This window comes from Lissotriton vulgaris, unplaced genomic scaffold, assembly GCF_964263255.1.
Source record: "Lissotriton vulgaris unplaced genomic scaffold, aLisVul1.2 SCAFFOLD_998, whole genome shotgun sequence".
NCBI classification, from domain to species: domain Eukaryota; kingdom Metazoa; phylum Chordata; class Amphibia; order Caudata; family Salamandridae; genus Lissotriton; species Lissotriton vulgaris.
The window spans coordinates 676260-695264 of NW_028251137.1; the positions used below are offsets into that span (position 1 = coordinate 676260).

General features: G+C 43.1%; 1 protein-coding gene across 1 annotated transcript in view; it reads left to right on the forward strand.

Moving 5' to 3' along the window:
- Positions 1-19005, forward strand: part of LYVE1 (lymphatic vessel endothelial hyaluronan receptor 1) — a 166945-nt gene that overhangs the window by 127051 nt on the left and 20889 nt on the right. Inside the window, exons 4-5 of the mRNA XM_086950733.1 lie at positions 6900-7235; positions 13725-13803. Of these exons, the coding sequence (XP_086806859.1) occupies positions 6900-7235; positions 13725-13803 (415 nt within the window). The remainder of the gene's footprint in view (positions 1-6899; positions 7236-13724; positions 13804-19005) is intronic.

Sequence of the window (19005 nt, forward strand, 5' to 3'; positions counted from 1 at the left end):
ATGGTGCACCCTGAACTTTGCACCTTACCCGGCTCATGTGTTGCAGGATCCGGCATTTGACTTTCTGTGTGGTCTGACCCACGTATAGAAAGCCGCATGGACATGCAATCGCATAAACTACCCAAGAGGTGTTACAGTTTGTATGTTGGGTGAGCTTGTATGTTCGTTCATTATGGTCAAAAGTGTTGCATTCCAGTGTGAGGGGGCAAGCCTTGCAACTTCCACACTTTCTGTGGCCTACAACAGGTGTTGCTCCCCAGATGGTCGGTTGGCTCAACGATGGTTTTTGTGGTAATAGTGCTTTCACTAGGTGGTCGCGAATATTCCTACCCTTACGGAATGCATGTAGGGGTGGCGGCATCCCACCCAATTCATCACTAATTAAATGCCAATGTCGATTTATACATTTTTTGATGATGTTACTTTTGGTGTTAAATGTCGTAACACAAACCAGCTTGTCTTCCTTGGGTTTTTCAGTGGTGGTAAGTAAATGTTCTCGATGGTTATGCCAAGCTTGCTTTCTAGCTTTTTTGAGGAGCCTGATAGGATAACCACGCTCACTCAATCTCAACAGCAGGGTAGCAGACTCCTCCAGGTAATCGTCCTTTTTATAACAATTCCGACGCAACCTTAGGAACTGCCCAAAGGGGAGATTGTCCCTAAGGTTGCGTGGATGATGACTTGTATACCTTAGGAGGGTGTTTCGTTCACTGCTTTTTCTGAACAAGGTGGTATATAACTTACCATCTTCTGTTTTGATTTTTAGATCTAAAAAATTAATCGACCATGAGTTGGATTCCAAAGTAAATTGGATGTTATTGGAGCAGGTGTTAATCCAATTATGGAAGTCCCTAAGTTCAGGATCACCGCCATTCCAAATCAAAAGAACGTCATCAATATACCTTACCCACAATAAAATATTATTGAGGAAAGGGTTATATTGATTGAGAACGAATCTACTTTCATACTCGCTCATATAGATGATGGCAAGATTCGGAGCAAAGCTAGCCCCCATGGCTACTCCGCTAGTTTGCATGTAATATTCATTTTGGAAAACAAAAAAGTTTTTAGTCATTGCGATTTCCAAAAGTAGGACAATGAAGTCCGTCGGTACTCTGTGGGGAGCAGTTCTCATATTAAGGGCACGCTCCACACACAATAGTGCCCCGTCTTGAGGGATGTTTGTGTATAGCGATGCGATATCCATCGCAGCCAATATGCACATATTGTGGTCATAATTAAAGCCTTCCACTAGTTGAATTGTATGTGTAGTATCCCGTATGTATGTAGGGGTTGCCGTTGCTATGGGTTTTAGAAACACATCGATATACTTGCACAACGGCTCCAAAAGGGACCCACACCCTGATATTATAGGTCTTCCCGGGGGGTCTTCTAACCTTTTATGCACCTTGGGGAGCGTGTATATGGTCGGTGTCCTGGGGTTCTTATTATTTAGAAACTCATATTCATGTTTGTTGATGATCCCCTGCTCCAATGCTCCTTTGGTCAATTTTTGTATAGAGTCACTAATTGTTTTGGTTGGATCCTTCCTCAAGCGCACATAGTTGCCTGGTTTTCCCAATTGTGTGTAGATTTCTGATTTATAACTCTCCAGGTTCTGTACAACAATCGCCCCGCCTTTATCGGCGGGCTTTATGACGATGTTGCTGTTATCTTTTAAGGATTTTAATGCATTCTTTTCATCCCGACTTATATTATATGGGACGTAATGCCTTGTGGTTAGAATCTGATTAACATCCCTTAGCACCACTTGTTCATAAGCTAATATCTTATTATCGATCAAGTGTGTAGGGGGATTAAACTTTGAAGGCGGTCGTAGTCCACTACCTGAAAATGTAGGGTTAAGTGGGATTTTTTGAAAATAATGCCTAAGGCGAATCTTCCTAAAAAATTGTTGTAGTTCAACTCTAAGGTTGAAATCGTTGGGCATATTGGTGGGCACAAAAGACAGTCCTTTTGATAAGACCTGTTGTTCAATGGGAGATAGTTGATAGTCAGATATGTTGATTATAGGGTTATCTGGTTCATTTCTCACCATTTGTATTGTTGCCTTCTCGTATTGATTTCCCCGTGGGAGTTCTGTTGGAAGTGGCTTTGTTTTTTCCCTCGTCCCACTCCCCTGTTCCATGAACGAGATCTTGAGCCCCTGGGCCTCCCCCAGGGGCGGCCTCTCGTAGATGAACCCCACCATTGATCTTCCTCTAAAAAAGGCTGTTGTTCTTGGTAACTCTGGTTCTGCGGGGGGTTGGTGGCTGAGCCAGTGCTCGTGCTGGGCCGCTCAGAGTCACTGTCTGAACCAGCCGATGAACCTGAGAAAGTATTGTACCTCCTATAACCACCAGGTACAATACTTTCTCAGGTTCATCGGCTGGCAGTGGTTCAGACAGTGACCAGTCGGGGTTCATCCCGGGCAGGTCGACCTCACACCCCATAAGGACAATCTTCTCGACACTACCTACACCCATCGGTACGAAGACTAAGAGGTCACAACAAACAGTAGATGTTGGTCCCCGAAAGATCTGAGTCAACTAACTTCAAAGAACTATATGATGTCTCTGTAGTTATGCAGACACTAGTGAGAGTTGGAAGACATAGCTTTTTTGTATTATAGCCCACCTAAAGAGACAACAGGATTTTGTGTGTATGATTAAGGCGATGAATGACTGTATTATGCTATTCTGTGTGAAAGACATCCTATCATCCCTTCCAATTATATGCATGTCAGGGAGTCAAGTCTTTCTCCCTTCATGTAAGTGTTGTGTGTTTATGGAGTTTCTTCAAGAAATTTGAAGGAGATTTGGATGCTATTCTCTATTTCTCTAGATATCTTTGCTCCACAGGGGAATGTGATGTTGTCAAGGTTCACCATCCTCAGGTACTATGGACAAATGTGCTATCCTTCAGTTAAGTATTTCTTCCAATTTCAATCATTCAGTGGGTTCCAGAGAGTCTCTGAGCCTATTCGCCTATTCTCCTGGTTTTGCCTGCTATAGCATTTGGAAGTGGGTCCCAATCCCATTTTGACAATATCACTATCTTCCTTCGGGTTTTCTGTAGTCTGATTGTCGTCCTCACTTGACTTCATCTGTTGGGGCCTCATTTAAGTTTTGGTAGACAAAGTAAAGGCAGACCCCGTGGCGGATGACTTTACGCTAAATTGTGAGATATCTGCCGGCCCATGAACATGTCTATATATTGGCAGGAATCGCCGTCATAGCAGTTTCTGTACATGTGGAAAAGTTTGATGGATGGTTCTGCCACACATAATAGCTAGCCATCGAAGTTTTCCAAAGTTTGACATTTTTCAGAAATAAACTCCTGAATCGGGAGTTTGCTTTGACAAATGTAAAACTATTCACCCCCACAACATGGGATTTTCTTCCCATGGGTTAGGGGTAATTTTTATATTTTGACTGCCCCTCAATGCCAGGTTTTGCCTGGAAGTGACAGACAGCAAAATAATGGGGAGCATGTAGGCGATGAAGTTGGAATAGGCTAAATTGTCAACAAACTCTTAGTCTGCCTAATCCTAAATCGGGGGGCATATTGAGGGTTTGATGGAGAATGCAATTCATTGCTGTTGTTGGTCTGGAGATTGATAAGACTGGCAAACAGCTGTTTGGGATACATATGGAGGTTGAAAATGTAGCTCAGAAGGCAAGATGACTGGTTACACTTTTAGATGATGTTTTTTTTCTTTGTCAGTCCTCATTCCACAATATGATTTATATTCTTTTTGCACTCTCTTTACAGACCTTTAACAAACAAAATGAACTACTGTGCACTCTTCAAGGTCTGCAACTGTATTGGGATATAATCATAAGTCCTTCAAAATAGGAATTTTAACAAACCGCATTGAGTAAAAAAGTAAAAAGTAAGAGCATGTGGCTAAGGAAGATCTAGAAGTTACAAGTGGAGGAAAGCAGCCAGAGCAGAGTAAACCATGCACACACATGATTAGATTGTTGTTTTGATGTGTTATTTAATGCATCATGTGTATTGAGCTACAACACTGCACCTGGCTGCCCTCCATTACTGTGCAGTATTGTTGTTGTATATTCTCTGTGAATTTGCTCTATACTTGAAAAATAAATAAACACATTAAAAAAAGGTACAAATTACGCTGGGTTGATTGATCTGTTAAATTGATACTGTGTACTACCAGTAGTTAATTTACCTTGACATTTTGCTTTATAATATCAGATATTATGCTACTCGTTTTTTTTTGTTTGTCCTCATCTCACCATTAGCGTCTGCAAAACAAACAAAAAGCTCTTTCCGACCTGAGCTCCCCGGGCTTCTGTTACTGCATTGGCATTAGGCCTACCGGGCCATCTTCTTTGTACGAGGCTTGGTGTAATCAGTGGACCAAGAAAACATTAGACCAACCTCATTTCGATAACCAAAGATAGTAGTGGTGACCCGATGTTTTGGTTGTTTTCGTTTGAATGTCCCTGGTCTAGTCGCGCCATACCAAATGCAGCACCCAGCCATTTCTCATACAACAGGGGCCCTAAATCTTTCCACAGTTTGCAGATCTCCCTCCGGGCGATTACAATCAAACAAAAAAATAAACCCACTTGTGCACTGGAAAACGTGTTTGTAAGATCATTGTCCAACCCAAAAATGATTAATGCTAAGTTCAATTTAAGCTTCCTTTTAAAAATACCTTCAAGGGCCTGCTCCACGTTATTCCAGAATCCTCTTAAGGAGACACATTCAAAAAATATGTGTGTGTCATCCGCCTCAGAAAACTCGCATCTTGGACACTTCGGGGAGGAGTGAGGTGCAAATCTTGCAATTTTCTTGGGGTATGGTACATTCTATTGATGACATAAAAATTGTTATTTTTAAGGGGAGCTGGCTTAACGTGCTTATATAGAGGTTGGAGGCATAAGGCATACAGGTTGACAGCTATATCACCCAAAATGGATGACTTCCACACGTTGTGAGGTGGAGGGAGATCTACAAAATCAGCAACCAGCAGGCTCCTCTACCAATGTCCGACCTCCTTTTTTTTAAGCTTTACATTTTGAAGTCGGTGCTCAAATTCCCAATTGCCACCTATGTTCTCCTTCTAAGCTGAGAACCAGGAGCACTTTTGCAAGTATTGAAATTTAGAAAAAGAGCTGCCTATTTTAAATCTTAAGACCTCCCAGGGGAGAACCCCATCAGATGATATAAGGTCCGACCAGATCATAATTCCTGCATTCTTGATAGGGGTTGCAAGACTGTCATCCAGGCATAGGGGTAGCCCGGGAAAGTCCAAAATAGGAGCAAAGACAGAATAGTAGCTGATCCCCCATCTCACTCTAACTCTATACCACACATTGAGTGCTGTTGTTAGGACCTTTAAACGAACCTTCTTGAAGAACCTTGGTGCCCCAAACTTATAGAGAAATCCAACTCCCCCCCCCCCCCCTCAAGACTGGCCATCACGCTCAAGATCTTCCCTCAGTTGGTTTCAACAGTACTGGTGAGCAAAGACCGTATGTTTTTAAACTGAAAGGCGAATGAGTACCATAGCACATCTGGGAGAGGTACAATTGAAAAGAATATTTAAAAAATTTAGGTCCAAAACAGAAGTGTGGTTAGTCCACAGGCTAGCCAATTTACAACCTGGCCACCATATTTTAATTATCTCTTAGTTATTTCTTTCACAATGTTTCTGGTTTTCTGTAGACTTCCATTGTGTTCCATAAAAACCTATGTTAACAGTTGCTCCCATGGACTTTTAGTGGAATGTTTAATCTTATCTTATCTAGTTTCCAATTAACATTTATTTTCAACTTCTATTCAGTTAGTAGCTAAAAACATAACAGTTTAAATAAATTCAGATTAATTCAGTGTGGACCTTGACGTCTGTATTCTTTAACTTAAGAATGAGTTGCTTCTTTGTACCCATCTCTACACATTTCCTGGTAGTAATTATTCACCTCACCCTGAAGTGTCTCCCTCATCAGGTTGTTGTGGGAAAATTGAAACAGCAAACGCACAAAAGCAACAGAAACATATGTTGGTAACTACACCCCTTCAGCCTGCCGGGTGGATTACTTAAGCATAACATATATAGGGCCAGATGTAGGAGCCCTAATACCGGTCGGTAACGGACGAATTCGGCCGTTACCGAACGGTATTAGGGTTTCCAGATGTAGGGGGCCTATATTTTACCGATTCTGTAAAGTTACAGAATCGGTAAATTAACAGAATCGGTAAAATACTGAATCGGTATATTTACCGATTCGGAAAAACCACATGTAGGTGGCACTCCTAAGAGTGCCACAGGCCCTTAAAAGTCGGTATTTTACCACCCAATCCTATTGGGTGGTAAAATACCGAATTCAGGTGTGCATGCACATCTGTGCATGCACACCTGTGCAATGTGGCACACAGACATGCCTAAGGGCATGTCTGTGTGTCACATTGCACACAAGTCCAGAATTGGGGTGCTAGAGGGTGTCAAAGTGACACCCCCTGCACCCTTGCAGGATTCGGTATTTACCTATTCTGTAAATACCGAATCTGTATTTCACATTGATTCCTATGGGCTTCAAGGCCCATAGGAATCAATGGGAAATACAGATTCGGTATTTACAGAATCGGTAAATGCCGACTCTCACAGATTCGGTAATTTTTTACCTACATCTGCCTCCTTCCAATTTACTGACTTTTAAATACCGAATCGGTATGACTCGGTATTTAAAAGTCGGTAAATCGGATTTACCTACATCTGGCCCATAGTGTTTGATAGTGGCTGAGAGATACTTTTTCCCAAGATTGAAGCATTATAGTTGAGTAATATAGAAGAAGCATTTTGGAAAACATCAATGAATTTGACTTTATAGCCCATTTGATAATGATTCATTTTTCTGTTTCAGACATATGGATTAACTCCTGCATACCAGATGTTATTACAACTACCTTGCAGGGAACAACTGGATTATCATCAGTGTTTGACTCAGCAACAGAGGCAGCTACCTCAAAATCAATTTGGAAAACGTCTGCAGGTCCTAAACCATCTATACAAGATAAAAAAGAGACTCATACTAGTATTCCTTCTATCACTAGAATACTAGCTAATGTGAAGACAGAAGTCACCAAACCAACAACCCCATCCTCATTTTTGGAATCACTGACTACAGTAGAAGTTATGGAAGAAACAACAGCAACTCCAATCAAAGGAACCTTTAAATCTGAGCAAGTCATATTTGGAGGTAAATTAAATTAATAGTAATTTTGATGAGGAGTATGACTGTGGTGTGCTCACATAGGTAGGACATTTAGCCTAGTTGTAGTAATTCAGCCCACCTACTACAACTTGGAATTGCAGAGAAAAAATGCTTGCTTTGCCTTTGCCAAGCCCAGGAGTTAGGATTATCTGTCCTTAACAGAAGTGGAGCTACTATGTTTATATTTGTAGTGCCTCCTACTGAGTCTTAATTTCTGTGAAATGAGCATCTTGGCCAGGACAGCCCAGGGACCTCTTCCCCTGAGGCCTGGCCATGACTTAATGTGGCAAGGGGTCTGGACGTCCCTCCTCCTGGGCCTATTTTGGGCCCATGGACCGGATCCCCTGGGGCCTGCCTGCAATTTAATGGGAAGTGGGGCATGCAACCCCATCCCTAGGCTGATTTCACCTCCTGTGTTCCCCATCCCCAGGGTCCGGGTCATAATCAATGGGGGAAGGGGGTCACACAGCCACGCTCCCCATGCTGATTTTGACCCCGGAGCCCCAAAAGCTGGGCCTGGCCATTTCTCCCTGGGTCCCACCCAGGGCACCCAGTATGCAATGGGAGCAGGCATTGCTCATGCACCCAGAGAGCTGCTCGAAATGCAGCTCCCTACATGCAAGAGCTATAGTTTCATATCTTTCCCTTCCCACATGTCTGCAAGCAGGGAAAGAGATGAAAACTCAGCTTTCAGCAAGCAGGAGTGGTTTGACAGCTCCTGCTTGCTGGAGGCAGAGCATTTGCTTTTGCTTGGCAATAGCTGATCTCTTCCACCAAGCAAAAGCAAACAGCACCCAGGACAAAGTTGAAGCCCGCCCTGACGGGTTTGATCTCCAGGGCCATGATTGGTTCCAAGAGGGGGGTCACATGGCCCCCCTCCTTTTTTGTGCATGGGCTGGCCGGGGGAGGTGATGGTCACCCTCCATGTTTTATTTTTGCATTTGCACCGGAAAGGTGGTGTTCCCCAGGACTGGGTGTCCTTGTGGACCACTCTATATTCTTTAATTTAGCCCCAGTGAGGTGGTGGCCTTTGAAACTTTAAATAGCCCTAGCGGGGGTCTGTCCCTGGGGTCCGGTGGGGTCTACGCAGAACCCATATATCTGAATGTAGCCTCAGGGGAGGTGGTGTATGCATAAATATACCTGTGGAGGAGGGCCACGATAACCCCCTTCATTATTTTATACGTATCAGCATGCCCCCGGACTTGGGCCACCGCAGGGCTTCTTGAAAAACAAGAGCTGGAGACTGCGCTTGTTTTTTTTTAATTCATAACGATATTTGAGAATATTCATGAATTTCACGATGAATTAAAAACAAATTGCTTTCTTTCCCTGCCAGGGTCCCTCTGGGACCCCAGGACCAAGGCTGCAGGATTAGGGTATTTGTACCCTGCCCCCGATTTTTTTGCATTTTGAAGGCGAGTCTCAAGATTGCTGCCAACACTCCCAAGTTTAAGCGTTGACATCCAATCAGAGCTCTGCAGATCTCTGAATGAGCTTGTTAATATTTTCAAAGGCTTTGTGGTTGTAGATATATAAACGTTAATTTCCTTTAACTTCTCGCAAACTACTGAAAGGATCAACACAAATAACTGAAAGTGTAATCTGTGAACAAAAAGCTACCTTTCTGCCAAATGTGGTATAATTGCGTCCAGCAGTTCGGGCTGTAGTCGTGTTCAAAGCCCCTAGGAAAATTGACATAGGAAACATCTTTTGACTCCCCTTTTTTACAGCCCCGCTTGACAGATTGTCCCGAAACCTTCCATGCACAACTACAAGCACTAGGGCACTTTTTTTGGGAACATTTTGCAGAGATTCGTCAAATGGCACCAAATAAGCAGGTAAATCAAAGTTACAGTACCAAAAAACATAAGAACGTTTTTTTGTTTGCTAATAACTTTGGGACCATTTGACAAATCTTCATGAATCTTTCCCACAACGGTAGAGAGCTCCATCAAGCAGGGGGTGACAAAAAGGGGGTCCCAAAACATATTTCGCTAAAGTTCATTCCCCTAGGAAATTTCTAGAAGCGATACAGAAAAAAAACAGCTGAACTGATTTACACCAAATTTTGGCAGAAAGTCAGAACTTTATTCAAAAAGTGTGCTTTTGTGATTTAGTGTAAATTCATTTAGCCATTTTTGAGAAATTTGTTTTTAAAGTGGTGCTTAGGGTGAGATTCAAAGGGTTAAAAAAAATAGGTATTTCTGGACAGCTGGTCCTGCGAGAGTCCCACAGGACTCTAGCGGTACCATGAATTAAAAAAGGAAATGATCTGATTGACCAAGGGCGCTCTTTTTCCCAACGCTCATCTCGGTCTTAAGCGACAAAGTGATCTGATTGGCTAGCCGTAACCTGAAATGTTGTGGCTGCCATTAAAGGACAAGTGGACTCAGCCCCACTTTTCTGAAGTTGATAAAAATATATATAAAGGGGGCAGGGAAGGGATACTCTGACCTTAAGGCACTTCTGGGGGGTGGGGACCAGGGACAATAAAATCTTTCATGCCACAGGTGCCACAGTCCTTCCATGGAACGTAGAGTGGCCCTCCTGTGAGGTACCATGGGGATGCGCACACTGTACAAGCAGTATCCCTGTGGTGCAGATGGATGGAGCAAGCGTTGGTAAGCAAATCCTAATTACCAAGGGGGTGAATCCTTAACTGCGTTCCCGCACGGGTTTCGTGGTACAGCAAAAAATAAGAGTAAAAAAAAATGTGAGATGGAGATCTACTGGGGGTTGGCCACCTGCATGGCGATCTGAAGGCCAAGCATAGTGGGTGGGTGGATGCCCGAGGGTGGCAGATCCTGCGGCCAACCCAAGCTTGGAAGTTCAGCAGCCAACTTCATGCTGCGCACAGCTGACGGCAATGCGGGGGTGATGGCTGCTTATGGGGGGTTGAGCACATGGCTTTGCCACAAACCAGGTCCTGCAGCCACCCCCATACAAACTGCGGTTGGTTGCCCATCAATGCATTGGGCACAGGGCTTGGCCCTGTGCCAACCCCCCACTATACACGTGGGTCTGGACTGGATGACTGCCTTCAGGGTATTAAGTTCATGCATGGCAGAGGGTTTGTTGCCCTTGGAGATTGGCTACAGGCCCTGGCCACAGACAAGGCCCTTTTGCAAAACCCACACTAGGAATAGGTAAAATCTGTGAAGTGAGGGGAGTTGATCCCATGTGGGAGGTTGGTACAGTTGATATACTACACAGGGACTGTATAGGGTCCCTCAAGAGTACCACGGACCTCCATCACAAGGGTCATGGGGTCAAGATACACCTATCCTACCTCCTTGTCTCAATTTTTTTGTTTGATAAACGTGAAGACTGAGAATGCAATGGCAGCTGCAACATTTCTCCTAATGTTGCAGTCAGCCAATCAGATTACTTAGACCTCAGGGACTAGTACTGGTCCTGTGAGACTGAAGGGGCGACGGGAAAAAATTCCCCTCAGACAATCAGAATTCTCTGTTTTTTAGGTCTCTCCTACGCAGCGCGCATGCGTTGCATAGGAGGAGACCTTTAAAAATCGATTCAGTTTTTCAGGCAAAAACGTGCAACGCATTGTATTGCTTTGAATGGCAACGCGTGCACGTTTGGCGATTCCATTGTGGGAGCGAGTTTTCAAACCATCTGTGTACAATTATGTTGCAAACAGATGGTTTGAAAGCTCGCACCCGCAAGGGAAACGCTCCACTGAAACCCCTTTGAGCCCCTCACATCTAATCTTTAACCTTGCACATGATAGAGTCGAGCCCCACTTTCATCCTGCGTTGCAGCTACCCTTTTCCCCAATCTAACCTTTTTACCCCAACTCTGCATTTATTGTCTGCCAATAATTATATTGGAAACGTTGAGTATATATATTTTCACTGAAAAAACACAAAGTCCTATTTTCGGAACCTAACATATTTTATTAGATGTTTTCTATGTGATTCAATCTGTGATTACTTTAGTTGAAAAATATGCTCCTGGTAACTTTACTAGAAGCAGAATGTATTCTCTATCTAGAACAGTGACATTCAGTGCACCTAGATCTGCTCCAACATTCCCATTGAACACTGCCTTCAGCTGTACTCAGCGTCCTCTGGTTGCAAGACATGCTCCAGCTCTCAAGCCATCTGGTTTACTGGGCATTTCATTTGGTCATAAGCTGTGGATCCTAAGCACAAAGTCTTGCCTGCAGCTAGGTCCTACACCCGTACATTTGCTACTAGACAAGCTATGTAGGGATTTTGTCTATGCATAGTAAACTCTGAGCACGCAGACCAGGCCTTGACCCAGCCTCACAGCACTGGGCACACTGCATATAAGCATTGGGCATTTGCAATGGAATGTGAGCTTGGTGCCTGGCATACGGCCAGACCCAGGACTCAGCCCTTATACCACTAGACCAGCAGTGCACTGCATTCAGCCGTGCAAAATAAACCCAGGGCTCACACTTTGGGTTTCAGGTGACATTTGCTGAATTTGCCTGTAATTTGGCAGCATGTCTCTCCCATTTAGGTAATGCAAAGCCTTGTGCAGATTCATCAAATGGTGCCAGAGGTATTAGAAAATGACACATGATCTCCCTCTGTAAGTTTTCTCTCCCTTGAGAGATCTGAATGAAACTTGAGGTCCCAACGCTGGGCCTAATGTACAATTGGACTGCCAAATTTCACCCAGAACCACAAAACAGCACCAAAGCCTAAGGAAACTTTACACACCAGCAGAGATCAAATCATGCTAGATGTCTGCCAAACTCTGTACAGGTAAGTAAAATGGTGCCAAAGATATACGGAAATAAAAACACATGATTAAAAAAAACAACTAGCCTATGCCCATAATCTGCATAATAAATCTAGCAAACATAGCTGTGAATTTTTAAATGTCTACCTGATACCTTTGAGTAAAACCAATTTCTCTAAAAGTCCTGAACGTATTAACACCAACTCACAATTGCCTCATGTTAAACTTGTGTGCCATGTGTAATTCCGTACTGTGGTTTTGGTGTAGTGGAAGGAAAAAAGAGGTAACACATTTATTTTACTTCAACTCCCCCACTTTAATATCCTCCCTTATTTTCCCTGACAGAGCTTCACGAAGCTCAACATGGCAAAACTTAGCTATACTAAATCTAGCACACACCCCACATAAAACCACTCAGTGCCACATAATGAAATATCACATAATTACACTTTACTCAATACAGCATTATTACAATCCACATAATATCACGTATTAACACGCCACATATTTACACTCTACTCAATACAATATAAATACACTCCACACAACAACACTCAAAACCACATAATTACACCACATAATTCAACTCTACTAAATACAACTACACCTCACAAAATACCACTCAATACCACATAATTACATGCCACATAATTACACTATACTCAATACAACATAAAAGCAAACCACATAATATCAATCCCAATCACATAATAACACACCACATAATTACACTTTACTCAATCCAATATAAATACACTCCACATTACAACACTCAAAACCACATAATTACACTCTACTAAATGCAACATACACACCACATAATACCAATTACTAACATATAATTACATGCAACATAATTACACGCTAGTCAGAGCAACATAAATACACTACACATAAAACAAATCAGTGCCACATAATTACACTATACATAATTACACTCTCCTCAATACAACACAAAACACTGCACATAATACAACTCAGTGCCACATAATTATGTGCTACATAATTATACTGCAAAATACACTCCAAACAATACCACTCACTGCCATATAATTACATACCACATGATTACACTCTACTATATGCAACATACACCCCCACATAATACCACTCAATAAAACATAATTACATGCCACATAATGACACTCAACTCAATACAAAAATAATACAATCCACATAATATCTCTCAGTACACGTAATAACAAACCACAAATTTATAACTACACTCAATGCAATATAAATACACTACACATAACAACACTCAATACCACATACTTACACACCACATAATTACACTATACTCAATGTAACATCAATACACTCCGCATAATACCACTAAGTACCACATATAACACTTTTATTTAGAACATTTCAACATAAAAGACATCCACCACAATACTCTAAAACATAGCAAAAACTTCAAAATAAACACTTAAGGTCCCAAAAGCGAGACTTATTGGCTATGCCAATGCTTGTTTTATTTGAATGGAGTTCCACCAGATCACAAACCATACTTTCTGAGTAAGGATCTAACTTTCATCTAAATATGGTGTCGTTCTGTTCGGACGTTTTTTGTGTATCAGTTTCCAAAATACCAATTGGAATTAACATAGGAAAATGTTTTGATGCATGATTTAGTATATACATATATCTATGTCATGCCAGTGAAAGTAAATGTGTCCCAATAAAGCATGGTATGAGTACATCCATTTATTGTAAATTATCATTGTTTATCTTCAGGTCTCCCCACTGCCCTTCTCGTGTTGGCTTTGATCTTCTTTGCAGCAGCAGTCGCTCTTGCAGTTTGCTATGTTAAAAAGTAAGTGTGGTTTCTGATTTAAATTGCTTGCTAAACATGTATGTCTTTTTCTGTAAGCCTTTGGTACACACAATTAGTCTTTATGGCTTGCTGTCCTTAAATGAAAAGCGTTTTCAATGGTTACCCCTTGGCTTGATTGACTTAATTTCTTTCAGACTTTGTGTTTACATTACAGAGCACACAACCCATCCTTTTTTGTTTGCTTTTTATTAACAGAGCCACCCAAATAGGTTTTGATATAATCATTCTTGAATTCAATTTGTTTTTCTCACCTCTTTTCCCATTGTACTTTAAAGCCTTTTGCTTCATTCCTTTACTCCCATTACCATCTCACTATGACAGACTCCTCAGGGTCAGGCTGAATGAATTCGTGCACATGTTTAGTAAAGGTAACCCGTTCAGGAGTAATCAGATGATCCTTATCATATCCTCTCCTATGCAGAACACAACTCAACTTCTCCTATGTGTCTGTGCCTTATTTAAATGGGAGCCATTCACTCTTTAGAAGGAACATTCAATGCTCTGTGCTAGAACAAAAAAGTCAAAAATACGTTGATAAACTGTCATTTCCACTTATGTTGGAGAAATATTTTTGGCCATTTTGCCCATCCCTGCTTATGCTTTGGTCCAGAGACTAAAGCGAAACCAAAGGGGATGATGGACAGAGCGTTTGAGCAAATAAAACCCTCACCCCCAGTCAAGTGATCTAGGTTTAATCCATCACCATTCTTTAGCTCACTCCACCACCCCAGTTCAGACATGGCCATATGCAAATCTGTCTGACCCTGTGCCTCATGGGAACAGTCCAGCCCGAACTGCCAAGCCATGTCTTCCCTGGAACGGAAACAAGCATCCTGGGACCGTAAAGACTGGTCCAGAGACTGACATCTTTCCATAAATAGTCAAACCTCTAGCTTCTCTCAAACAGCCTTCTCACAGAATTGTTGAGATTCTCTGTCGTTCTAAACCCTGCCATGCCGCACGCAGTTTATCCCTATGTTTGTTAAAGAACACAAGGCTGTCTTTAAATCCAACTAATTTAATAGAAAATTATAGATGTATGTGGCAAAGTTATAGGATCATAAACTTCAAATGCTGATCCTGGGCAAAATATGGGTCTTCTGTATAGCTGGGAATAGGTCTGTGTTTTTGGTTCAGTAACATCCCCATCCCCATGTTATAGGGAAAACATCACAAATTCACATTTGACCAGTACATTGCATTCGCTCAGGCAGCTTTCACCTGTGGCACAATTTTCTAACAGGCGCAAACATAGGAAACTCCAGATGGTTCAAAATTCAGCCCCAGACTGGTTATAGACATTCTCAAATATCAGTCGATAACTTTAGGAATCTGGAACCTACATTGGCTTCCGGTGCGTCGGCGAATCAAATTCGAGGCGCTCTGTGTGGCTCATAAAGCCTTGTGGAGAGAAGGCCCTGAATTTTTATGGAAAATGTTTAATAGGCATATTTCAAACAGGTATCTTCGGTCTGCTAGTGCTAGACTGATCACTACTACTAGAATCAGGAAAGTGAATTGGGGAGGAAGGAATTTCTCCTGCTGTACAGCTAGGCTGTGGATTTATCTGTATCTGAGGGCCATACCCACCCTCCTTCCGTTCAGAAAAAAATGTAAAACTTGGCTATCTAACAACTGGCTAGCTTTCGCCTCAGTATGCTTAGGTCTCAGTGAAGTGCCAAGACACCTATGGGTAGATGTGCGCTGTATAAAATTATATAACATAACATACAGGATTTGGCACTGTGTGGATCCAGTGCCTGACCTTATTTGATCAGTTTGGTCCTGGCAGATGGCCTGTGGATCCACCAGGGCAGCAGAGTAAAGGACCGCCCACCAGATTTATAAAGGACCACCAGGCAGGTGGTCATTTATAAAAAGCACTGACAGGAATTACCGTCATGGCGCCACAGCAGTTCATGTCAATGCATTTTACTCTCTGCTACGGAGCTGCATCAGGAGAATGAAGCCCTGTACAACAGATTATTTCATTTTCTTTTGAATAGAAAACAATATAATGCTCCCTTAACCATGGGAGTATTCTCCCATGGCAGAGGGGGCATTATAATGATTTTACTGTTCCTTACCGCCAGGTACAGTAAAAAATTCCTACATGTCCGCCCATCCAAATTGGGCAGATGGACGTGTAGACATTTCTTAGAAGGCCATTACTCCCCAAAGCTTGGCCATAGTGGGGACGGAGTAGTCTCTGCCATGGCGAAGCAGAAGGTCCATCTGCATTTAAATCATACAGCCAATATATATATTGGGCCCTTCACTTTCAAACTTACATGCAGATGATGGCAATGATGGCAAATGATGGGACTACATTTTCTTGGGTAAATTGGAATTGAAATGTTTTCTAATTCCTAAAATGCACTGCTTGTAATAGGGTTCTGTATTGAATGGACGGAAACTCATTTGAAGCCTCAACCAATGGCTAAGAACTTTACCCCTAACATTATGATTTTACAAGACATTACAATAGGTCTGCGAGATCATCACCCCAGTGAAAAGGCTGCTAGATTTTCAGTCTATTTACAATGAATGTGTGAAGAATACCTTTAAACAGAACATGGCTTAGCACCTCGATACATTCAGGAGCTGGTAACTCCATACTCGCTTATTCTGACATTGAGATCTTCTAGCCAAATTTTGTTTTCTATACCTAGATTTTGTCGCACCCGCATGAAGGAACGCTCTTTTGCCTATCTAGGTCCAATACTCTGGAACTCTGGGCCGGCCGATCTCAGTAACTTCAACTCCATTGGCTTCACTTCTATTAATCTTGTGACCATTCTTTATTCTTGCTTTATTGAAAACACCACAACACGCAAATAAGTTATCAGGGCTATATATTTCCATTGTATTTACAATTGTGTCTACTCAGGTCCTTTTGCTTTACCTTTGGGCTGTGCCAGCAGGCCACAACCAAAATACCCTGCTCTCCTTATGCTCACCGCCCCCCGGCCAACAGAGCAGCAGGTAGATAATTTTCCACTGCTTGTGACAAGCGCCGGCTTCCTGGGTAGAGCCAGAGAGTCCAGAGCCACCAGCAGGTCAGCCCCTTCTCCCGCCAGCCCGGAGCCCCCGACAAACTGCAAGCCCTGATCTGGGGCCAAGCAGCCACCGACAAACGGAGTCCCTGTCATTTCTCTTGCCCGGGAGCCCGCCTAACCAAACACTGAACTTAGGGATGGGTGGGTGGGTAACTCTTCCGCGACCTCCGACCTTCCCGCATGAGAGTGGACAAAGAGGGCGGTGTTATTGCCCCTCAGGCTTCTAAACCCCCCGCCAGTTTCTGTTTCCGGGGGGACCCCGCTTGATGCGTTTCTGGTTGCGGCATTTCCGGAATTCCCTGCTTGTAGGCCCTCTCATTTCCCTTCCGGGTTGACCCGGAAGGGATTCCTACACTATTCTGCCCTTTGCTGCCACTAAAGGTACCACGCCCCCTAGGTGGGGTGGTGCCCGTCATAGCTGTCATACAAAGTGCACTTCACGTTCCCTTCCCATCTCCCTTCGCATAGGAACACCTGAGTCAGTATTTGGTCTTCACAGTGTAAACTTTATTAACTTCAGATACTGCCAATTACTCCATTGGCCTCACTTCTATTAATCTTGTGACCATTCTTTATTCTTGCTTTATTTAAAACACCACATCACACAAATAACATATCATGGTTATACATTTCCATTGTATTTACAATTATCTCTCTACAGGTCCTTTTACTTTACCTTCGGGCTGTGCCAGCAGGCCTAAACCAAGATACCCGGCTCTCCTTATGCTGACCACCCCCCGGCCAACAGAGTAGCAGGTAGATAATTTGCCACTGCTTGTGACAAACGTCGGTTTCCTGGGTAGAGCCAGAGAGTCCAGAGCCACCAGCAGGTCAGCCCCCTCTCCCGCCAGCCCGGAGCCCCCGATAAACTGCAAGCCCTGATCTGGGGCCAAGCAGCCACCGACAAACGGAGTCTCTGTCATTTCTCTTGCCCAGGACCCCGCCACAGGGCGAGGCGCTCACTGGTGGACTCGACCCCTCCCCCCTGCGCATTTTATCTCCTCAGCAAGAGCTCCCAAAACAGTCTGAATAAACAACTCCCAACCTACATTGGACAGGTGTACCCCATCTGACGCATACTAAGATCTAATTCTCTTTCCCTTGCAAATGTCCCAAGAATTAGGAAGGCCAGAACAGGCGGTCGCCTGTTCTCCTATAATGCTCCTAGACTATGGAACGCCCTCCCTCTTTCCCTGAGGCAAGAACACAACCACCTCAGGTTTAGGAAACGCCTAAAAACTCTACTCTTCCCCTGAGCTCGTCTCCCCGTTCCTTTTTCTTGCTCAGTACTGTGGTCTTTTTAGCGCTGGGATGCCATAGGGTAGCTGTGCGCTCTAGAAAACCCAAAATCAAATGAAATCAAATCAAATCATACAGCTCTGCCCTTGACACTTGTATTAACTTGTGCCTGATGGTACGAATGCTGGACTTCTTTAAAATTTCTGCCACTGATTGGTTCAGTCTCCTTACTGATTTATTAACTGCCGTCGGCAGCGCTCCCTTTGCCCATACTTGACGTGGTATCACCTCAGATCATAGTATTTTAGTGTTAGGCAACATGTTCTTAACCGCAGACAGAACAGAGAACAGTGCCTCCTTTACGCCCCTCCTTCCCGCTGGGATCATATCATTGCCACCCGAATGAATCACCTGTCAGGATCGCACTCCGCAGGATCCGTATGCAGAAGAAATGCTCTACCTCCGGACCTCCCAAACACCCCGACTGTAATACACAGGGTGTTCAGGCGATACGGTGAGGGAAAAACCCCAAAAGGGGAAAAAACCCAAAAGAAAAGAATAGAAGGTAGGGTCAGCAGGGAAAAAGACACTGGAAAAGAAATACACAAACATTAGATATGTTCATAATGCTACTCTCATTAAAGTCTCGCTATATGGTACACATTCTAAGTCACCTGTCAATATACCAGTGTTCTCCTCTTCCCACAGCATTGACTTCTATGTCCCTTCTGCCCCTGTACAACACAAGAAGAGTATTTTAGGCCTGGTTGAGAACCAGGACACCAGCACGCACTACTCAATTTGCAGTTTGAACGTTAGTACATTTATTTGAAGTTTCATCAATAAGTCAACTTAAATCAGCATAACATTTATATCCATGTTA